Raw genomic sequence first — 9,444 nt, 5'->3', positions numbered from 1 at the left:
TCCACCAATCTTATCCCCCAAAAATTCCAAGCACCCAATGCCTCTGATTTTGCCCAGGAAAAAAGTCCCAAGAGAATAACGCAAAAGAGGAGAAACAAACACACACAGAGATGGCAACGTCCTTCCTATCAACAGCAAACACGTTCCATTCTTCCTCACCTTCTTCTTCTTCTTCTTCTTCCTCTTCCTCTTCTTCACCTCCATTGTTGAGATCAAGATTTTCTTGCCTTAATTGCCGTAATAACGCTAGAAGATCGGTAATCTGCAAGGGAAATAATGACCCACCATCGAAAATTCCGAGTTTAACCAAGAGAAGCCTCTCAATCTGCTTCATTTCCAGTTTCATTTTCCCTCTGGTGGGTCAAGGATTCTCCGATGCAAATGCTGCGATTCTTGAAGCCGATGATGATGAAGAGCTTCTGGAAAAGGTGAAGAAGGATAGAAAGAAGAGGCTGGAAAGACAAGGGGTTATCAGCTCCGCCAATAAAGAAAAAGGTTTTGTATGCACTCTATGTGTTTGTGTTTAGTTCTCTGTGAAACTTCCAACTTCAGAATTTGATCCTATTACTCAAAACGTTTTGGTTTTCCAATTGGGTTCTTTCTGTGGTCTTATTTTATTTGAATTAACTACTATGCTCATTCATAACCATTTTATCAATATTCTTAGCATAACTTTAAGGGGTATTTGACTCATTGATTGTGTTTGTATAGCCTAGAGTTCGTAAGCCAAGCATATGTTTGTAATGTGGGCTTCTTATGTCTTGGCTATAGGTTTGCTAATCCTATGAGTTACATAAATCCAAGTTCTTCAAGCTATGTATTTACTTTTGCAAAACTACAAACCCACAAGTCAAAACTCACCCATATAAATTTAGGTTTCCATAACTCAATCCTTTTTAGAATAATCCATGTAACGGTTGAAGTCCACCACTAGCAGATATTATCCTCTTTGAGCTTTTACTTCTAGGCTTCCCCTCGAAGTTTTTAAAGTATGTCTACTATGGAGAGGTTTTCACATCTTTATACAGAATGCTTCGTTTTCCTCTCCAACCGATGTGGGATCTCACAATCTACTCCCTTCAAGGCCCAACGTCCTTGCTGGCACACCGCCTTGTGTACACCCCCCTTTGGGGCTCAGCCTCCTCGTTGGCACATCGCCCGGTGTCTGGTTTTGATACCATTTGTAACGGTCCAAGCTCACGACTAGAAGATATTGTCCTCTTTGGGCTTCTCCTCAAAGTTTTTAAAGCGCATTTGCTAGAGAGAGGTTTTCACACCCTTATAAAGAATGATTCGTTCTCCTCCCCAACCAATGTGGGATCTCACAATCCACCCCCGTTCGGGGATTAGCGTCCTTGTTGGCACATCCCCTCATGTCCACCCCCCTGCACATCATCCGATGTTTAGCTCTGATACCATTTGTAACGATTCAAGCCCACCACTAGCAGATATTGTCCGCTTTGGACTTTCCCTTCCGGGCTTCCCCTCAAGGTTTTTCAAACGCATCTTAGGAAGAAGTTTCCACACCCTTATAAAGAATGCTTCATTCTCCTCCTCAACCGATGTGGCATCTCACAATCCAAATGTTGGCATCTCACAATCCAAATGCAGGCTATAACGCTTTTCAACCTCATTTGAAGCAAAGCTATACTTAATAAAACATAGAGTCTGGTCTAGGCTTTTGAAATTATGAGGCTTAATTCTTCATGGGAGGGGATCATAGAGTTTATCATAAGCTAGCAGAGTTGAGCTATGAGAAAGGGCCTCTACAACAAGCTGAAACCTTGCCATAATCATTCGGAATTTTGCAGGATACCTCCAGGAAGTTGTGTTTAAGCTAAGCAAAGTTGGTCAAGCCATTGATAACAATGACTTCTCAACCGCAAGTTCAGTTCTTGGGGGTAGTAATGACGCAGATTGGGTTCGGAATGCCAACTTAGCCTTCAACAAGGTTAGCAAAATAGATTGAACATTTCATGAGAAGTTAAATAGTTCGAGGAATTTCTAACTTTTTTGTGTAATTTCTTGAGCAGCTGAGCACAAGTCCTGAAGAGAAATCTGAAGTGGACGCATTTAACTCCTCTCTAGCTTCATTAATCTCATCAGGTGGTTAAAACAGGGTAAAACTACTAAGAACTGAAAGGTTTAACCCTCCACAGAGTTCTAAACGATATAACATTTTTGAATTGCAGTGACTCAGAATGATGTCCAATCCTCTAAAACTGCCTTTGTAGCATCGGCCAGTGCACTTGAGAAATGGACCGCCTTGGCAGGGCTTGTTGGACAGCTGAAGGGGCTTTGAGTGGAAAACAACCATCTCTACTGATCTCATTTCTACTGTATTTTTAGTCTCCTCACCTCCTAAATCATTGCAGTTTAAGGTCAAGAAGCTGATTTTTCTTGTCATCTTCTTACTGAGTTTCTGGTGTCAATGTTACTGAACTTTGAATGGGGTTAATATGAATGTTATTGTTGGTTTATCCAAGAAAACCTACACATTTGTTTATGAACAAAGCAGAGTATCAGTTCAGTTAGGATTCCCCAAAACACTGGCAAAATGGTGATTGACAAGAATTAGGAGTTCAAGAACATCCTACAGATTTTTTTTTTTCTAGTTGTTCATGGAGCTCTTGATGGTATGAATCTTCTTGGATTGCTAGGTAATTTCACCATTCTAGTAAAAACGGATGGTATGGATTTGGAGTTTTTTGAATTTGGGCTGTTACAAATGGTATTAGACCCAGACATTGGATGGTGTGTTAGCGAGAATGTTGGGTCCACAAGGGAGGTGGATCGTGAGATCTTACATCGATTGGAGAGGGAAACAAAACATTCATGATGTGTGAAAACCTCTCTCTAGCAGACGCGTTTTAAAACTGTGAGACTCACGGCGATATGTAACGGATTAAAGCGAACAATATCTACTAATAGTGAAATTAGTCTGTTACAAATAGTATTAGAGATAACACTGAGTGGTGTGCCGGTGAGGACACTGAATCCACAAGGGGGTGGTGGTGTGCCAGTGAGGACACTAAGCCCACAAGGGGGTGGACTGTGAGATTCTACATTAGTTGGATTGGAGAGGGGAACAAAACATTCTTTATGTGCAGAAACCTCTCCCTAACAAGCACATTTTAAAATTGTGAGGCTAACGACGATACATAACGGCTAACGGGCTAAAGTTGATTAAAAAATGAACGGATATAAGAGGCATACAAAAAGACAACCTACCAATCAGTTAAAGGGGCTCCAAAAGGATCAAACAGAAGGATCCTTACAACTTTAGTACAACTAAACCATATGAATCAAACAAGGATTCAACTAAATCAGTATGGATAGAACTCTACCTTACAAAGGTTTACAATACAAGATGATCATAGTACAAGCATATTACACCTAAATGTTACAGAGGTCATTACAAGCTACAATCTTATTCAGTACAAATGAACAACAAGCGATGGAACATAATAAGCCTAATCTACTGCTTGTATGGATGGATGGATGTTTCTGTCAATAATTAAATTACTACAATTAACCACATCTGAATTACAGACCTACCCAGCAATCTGAATCTGTTGGAAAGACAAATGAAGGAGCCATAACCAGAAACGTGATATCATCTTCAAGGCTTTACCTCACCAGCATCATTCCTGTGGCTGCCATTTTCAGTGGCTTCTATGCTCTTGTTTGTCTCAGTATGTTTCTCATTCTTCTCTTCAGTTGCAGCTGCTTTGTCATTGATTTCTCCTTCTAGTTCAATATCCTGTTCATAAGGTTTTTGATTCTCTTGTTCCTTTTCTTGTCTATCAGATAGAAGAGTGTCAGGTTTGACAGTTTCACCCAAATTACTATCATTCTTCTCCTCAACTTGTGGTTGCTCGATCTTTTCATCATGCTTTGCTCCTTCCAGATTCTCATTGAGGTTTAGTTTCGAGCTTTCGGGTTCCTTCTCATTGAGGTTTCTTTCCAATTTTTCTTGTTCAGATTCACTAGTTATCTTATGTTCTTGTTTTTCAGCATCATTATCTGCATTCAACTGGTCATCAGGTTTCGGTGGCTCTGCTTCGGCAGCTTCATCTTTCGTTTCCTTCTTGTCTTGATTTTCCTTCTTATCAGCATCCTTTATATCAGCATCATTATCTGCATTCAACTGGTCGTCGGGCTTTGGTGGATCTGCTTCGGCAGCTTCATCTTCCGTTTTGTTCTTATCATCATCCTTTACCTCAGCATCAGCTATGCTCTCATGTTTTCCAGCATCTTGGTTGTCAACTTCTTTCTTCTCCTCCAGAACTTCTGCTGGTTCAGTTTCTATTTCTTTAAGACCTTTCTTGGACACCGAAGTTCTTTTTCTCTTTGGGTGCTCACTCTCCATTGGTGAAATCACTTTAGCCTTTTCACTTATCCTTGCTGACCTCCTCGGCGTCTCACCCGTGCCCCAATCAAATTCAGCTGATGCCGGGCAACCAGGGTGTGACTTCAGGTACTGATCCAACTTTCTTTTGTTGCTGAACTCCTCGCCTGTCGGAGTTATGAAGATGACCTCATATTTCTTAGGGGAATTACCTTGCTTAGGGAAGAACTGCCAAATATTCATACCGTTCAATCAGTTGCAACCAATAAACCAGCAACCCACATACACAAACACATATATATTGTTATCAATATAAGATATTAGAAGTTAAATAATTGTGTAAATATAATGGTTAAGGTGGACCTCATAGGTAGGTTAGTACTTGATAATATAGATTTATATGCTCTCCATTGAAAGAGTGAGTGAAGGACAATCAATAAAGTAAATGTTCGGAAATCAATGAAGTCAACATAAAATCACTAGCTGCTGTTCTTCCTTTTTGAAGAGTAAGAACTTGTATTGGATTTTAGTATACCTAGCAGTAAATTCTCCTGCACGGATTTAGCTTTTCAAAGTTGGAGATTTAGATAAGGACATGAGGATTTATCCAAGGGTAAGGGAAGGAAATCACCACATTTATAATATGTTGTAGAGAAAAGACTACCACCATGCTTTTGTTCACACCCTGAACCAAGACTCTTGTTCCTATGCCTAATTGGTAGCCAGTTGTGAAGAAAGATCCAACACTAAAGGTGTTCTCTCTCGGATTAGCTTCTGGCAAGAGTTACCTTTCATCGGACCAAAACAGATTTATAGCTACAACCAACCTTTGGTGATTAAACCAATTTCGGATTCCGCATAGGCATTCTTGACATCATATCATCACCTTCCACACAACTCTCACCTTTCCAAGTTCCAAGTTCCAACTTCTCCGTCGTCAAGTCATTTGACAAGTATCATTCAACTCAAAGTAACCAACCGTCATGATCTATTACATTAAATATGCATTCCACCAACTCATGAATTCAAGCTTTTCGTATTGATCCCATTTGACTCTCTCGGACTATTCCAATTGACCCATCATTCATCCTAGGAGATTACACCCCCATCGGCTCTCGGTGCGTGTTTCTCTTTCCATCGGTGCTTGAGCATTCCTCTTTTTTTCCTTAAAAAGAGTTCCCATAAGTACATCATAGTCTCTATACTTCCCCGTTGATCATGAAATTTCCCTTAAACCCGCATCATCTCTAGCTCTAGTGATTTCGGCCCTCAGTTCACCATTTTCTCCATTGCTCTAGTCAAGATTTCATGTTTGAATTTGATTTCAATTTTGAACTAGTCTTGAACCATCATGATAAAGGCATTTATTGTTTCTAGAAGAATATGTAAGGTAAGAGTACAAAAGAGAAGGCTGGTCCAAAGATCGTTCATGTAGTAACACACTCAAACTGGCTTCCCTCCATCTTCCCAAATATATTTAGTTATCAATCAATTCCTAATTTATGCCCTTGACCAACTATAACATACTTCCAAATCCTGTTGCTGAAATTCACTCCCCGTCACCATGCCAATGTCTTCCTCTTTTTTCCACAAGTGTTAAAAGTCTTTCCAAAAGTACGAAACTTAATTGATCACATGGATAATTTGTTATTGTAACAGCCCAAGCCTACCGCTAGCAGATATTGTTCGCTTTGGCCCGTTACGTATCACCGTCACCCTCATGATTTTAAAACATGTTTATTAGGGAGAGGTTTTTCCACACCCTTATAAGAAATGCTTCGTTCTCCTTTCTAACCGATGTGAGATCTCACAATCCACCCCACTTAGGGGCCAACGTCCTCGCTGGCACACCGCTTGATATCTGGCTCTGATATCATTTGTAATAGCCCAAGCCCATCGCTAGCAGATATTATCCACTTTGGCCCGTTACGTATTGTTGTCAGCCTCACGATTTTAAAATGCGCATGTTAGGGAGAGGTTTCCACACCCTTATAAGAAATGTTTCGTTCTCCTCTCCAACTGATGCGGGATCTCACAGTTATGTGGATGATACTTATCAAAATGACAAGAAATTATCTATACCGACCATCAGAAAATATAGAGTTCTAACTACCTGATAAATCAATGGAATCTGGTTTAGTCACCGATACTACACAACAAATGTAACAACTAACAAAACTAATTAGTGAGCAATAAATGAAATGTATTAGGCGCTTATCACATCCAACCAAAGTGTTGAACATTCCACATCTCCCTCATAAATTTGCCATATTGATGTTCAAACTTCCTTCCTCGAGACAAACATCCTCCTAAAATCTCACTCTTTCCCTTTTTCTCGTCTTTAATCCATAATCCCTCTCAAATACTACTTCCTTCCATAATAGAAACCAACATCTGGAGCTGCCCAAAAGAGAAGCAATTTCATCTATATGCCAAACAATTGAGTTTGGTAATAGCAAGAAAAGAGATATACAGAAACAAATATAGACATCCAACATCTCAATATTATACTCAGACATTCCCTTGGACATATCCAATTTATTCCAATTCTGAAAATAAAATCCAACTTTAAATCTACACCTACAAGGCGGCTATATATGTGGGATCCGAGATAATTAATCCACTTCTTACTCAAATCATGTGTAAAATTGCTGTCATGAGTTTTGGCTTACATTCTATCTTAGGAACTCTTTGACCTATTAGATAATCTTTGGATCTACGCTTATTTTCAACTCTCTGAAACACTCTCAAAAACATTTTGTAGCATACTACGCCCTCCCTCATCTCTGGGTGCCTAGGTATCCTCCCTCGTCTCTGGGTGCTCCCTCGTCTCTAGGTGCCTAGGTATCCACCGTAAGCCTTTCTTTGTTTGAACCTCCCCCTTGTCATCCTAAGGTGGTGCTAAATGTAAGGATCTTATGGAATGAGTTTATGGAAGGGTAGTCAGTTAGATAACTAATAGTCAACTGAAGAGAGAATCTAAATTTGGGGGGTGGGAATCCTATCAAATGGATTTGTGGCTGGTATTCGATCCACAATATCAGCAACTGATTAGATACGAAATATGCACACATAAATATACACTTGTGGGGCGGGGGGAATCCATAAAAATTAGATAAAGAAATTATCAATATGAGCAAGGAAATGACCCATATGATATACAAGATCCCACCCCTCAGATGCTTAAGCAGTGGCAGCCCTGATACTCACCAGATAATGCAACGAACTTTACAAAGCATATCGCTGAAGGGAACGAAAACTAGTCCAGGACTCAGGTATACAAGCACAACGAAATCACGATATCCAAAATTCAAAAAACGAAGTAAAATGAACACCAGAGACCAACAGTTTGCAAATAATTCTCCAAAAGGGGAATTAAGCAAGAAATTTGATAATTCAACCGTCCAAAAAAGCCCTAGCTACCAAATGAGTGAATTACCACCAAAGAAACCCTAAATTCAGGGGACAACAGAATCCCAGTTGATAATTCGGAATTCAGAGCAAAATTGAGTAACAAAAACAGATTGAAACAAGAATTGAAGCTCCAGAAAAAGGAATCGGTTACCTTTTTCTTCCAGCCAGGAGGAGCAGGGAGTTCGACGGACACGACCTCCTCATTTACAGTGTCTTTCTCCACTGATGCCGCCATTTTTCACCTACAGAGATGGAGCAATGATGATGAATTTCACCAAAAATAGATCAGAACATGAAATTACTGAAAGAAAAAGGAAGAAAAAAGGTTAGAGAGGAGAGTGGCTTACCTGGGTTTCTGGGTTCTTTCTCAGCTGCTGTTGAACATAACACAAACAGCCGAAGGAAATAGATTTACGGCTAATAGTTTGTCAATGCTTCCTTCTCTCTCTCCTCTTTCTCTCTCCTCTGTGAGAGAGAAATTCCAGAATCTCCTGTTGAGCACTTGGAAACATGACGGTGCGCTCTGGATCTGACACCTGTCCAATCCCTTGCTTCTTAAATACTTGGCAAGTTGGCTCATTTCTCGGTAAAAACAATTTTTTATTTATTATTAAAACCAGATTACGGTCAACTTAATTGGAGTTAAATAAATTCTCAATTTAGATAATATTTTAAACTTTTAAATTTATGTCTTAATAAATTTTTTTAATTTGTTATAATAACTTAATATATTTCAAATATTTTTAATATATATATTTCCTAAATACAAAATATTTTTTTATAAGTGTGTGGAAGCATCTTCCTCAGAAACACTTTTAAAATCGTGAGACTAACAATAATATATAATGGCTAAAGTGGACAATATTTACTAGTGGTAGGCTTAAACCGTTACACGGAAGTAATGTTTTTTAATTTAAAAAATTAATAATTGAGGTTTGGTTCTATACTATTAAAGTATTATTATTATTTTTTTAGTATTTTAAAATTATAAGTTGTTTATAAATACTTTTATATACTCATTTTTAAATGGAATAAGCTTAGTAAGCCCATATAGATTGGCCCAATTCTCTAAAGCCCACCTTGAGGTGGGCTTTTCTCAAAGTTTCCATCTTTGGGCTTATGATCAGTTTCAACTGGCTAAAACATTAGCCAATTTTTTTATTATATTAAAAGTTTAAATATTTATACTCTCTCTCTCTCTATATATATATGTTATATTTTAAAAAATTTAATATAGTGTTAAAATATTTGAAGATTATGTAATTTTATATGGTCGATCTCAACCAATATATTAAGTAATAACTCGTGTTTAGGAATCAAATTAGTAATAGTTCAAGTCCATCTCTAATAGATATTGTCTTTTTTGAGCTTTTCTTATTGGGCTTCTCCTCAACGTGTATGCTAGGGAGAAGTTTTCACACTATTGTAAAAAAAAAATTTCGTCCCCTTTTCAACGATCTCATAATTCACCCCTTTCAGGGGGTTTAGCGTCCTTACTAACACACCATCCGGTGTTCACCCCTTCTCGAGACTCAACATCCTTTGTTGATACACCACATGGTGTCTGACTCTGATACTATTTGTAACCAATGATTGGAAAATATATGGATCCAATTTTAAGGGTATACATATTATTATTCTCTATATTTATTACAATAATTTTTGGCCCTATCCCTACG

General features: G+C 38.5%; 2 protein-coding genes across 2 annotated transcripts; one reads left to right on the top strand and one right to left on the bottom strand.

The window, feature by feature from the left end:
• On the top strand, nt 1-2,534 carry LOC111493636 (thylakoid lumenal 16.5 kDa protein, chloroplastic). The gene is made up of 4 exons (XM_023143407.1): nt 1-495; nt 1,812-1,951; nt 2,034-2,106; nt 2,193-2,534. The coding sequence occupies exons 1-4, from the start codon at nt 111-113 to the stop codon at nt 2,300-2,302; spliced, it is 708 nt and encodes a 235-aa protein (XP_022999175.1). The 5' UTR covers nt 1-110; the 3' UTR covers nt 2,303-2,534.
• Nucleotides 2,535-3,301: 767 nt separating this feature from the next.
• On the bottom strand, nt 3,302-8,251 carry LOC111493630 (methyl-CpG-binding domain-containing protein 11-like). Its single transcript, XM_023143399.1, has 3 exons — nt 8,113-8,251; nt 7,917-8,007; nt 3,302-4,579 (listed from the first exon to the last, which is right to left on the bottom strand). The coding sequence occupies exons 2-3, from the start codon at nt 7,998-8,000 to the stop codon at nt 3,623-3,625; spliced, it is 1,041 nt and encodes a 346-aa protein (XP_022999167.1). The 5' UTR covers nt 8,001-8,007; nt 8,113-8,251; the 3' UTR covers nt 3,302-3,622.
• Nucleotides 8,252-9,444: the final 1,193 nt, after the last annotated feature.

This window comes from Cucurbita maxima, unplaced genomic scaffold (genome assembly GCF_002738345.1).
Source record: "Cucurbita maxima cultivar Rimu unplaced genomic scaffold, Cmax_1.0 Cma_Scf00019, whole genome shotgun sequence".
NCBI classification, from domain to species: Eukaryota; Viridiplantae; Streptophyta; class Magnoliopsida; order Cucurbitales; family Cucurbitaceae; genus Cucurbita; species Cucurbita maxima.
This window is presented reverse-complemented; position numbering and strand designations above follow the sequence as displayed.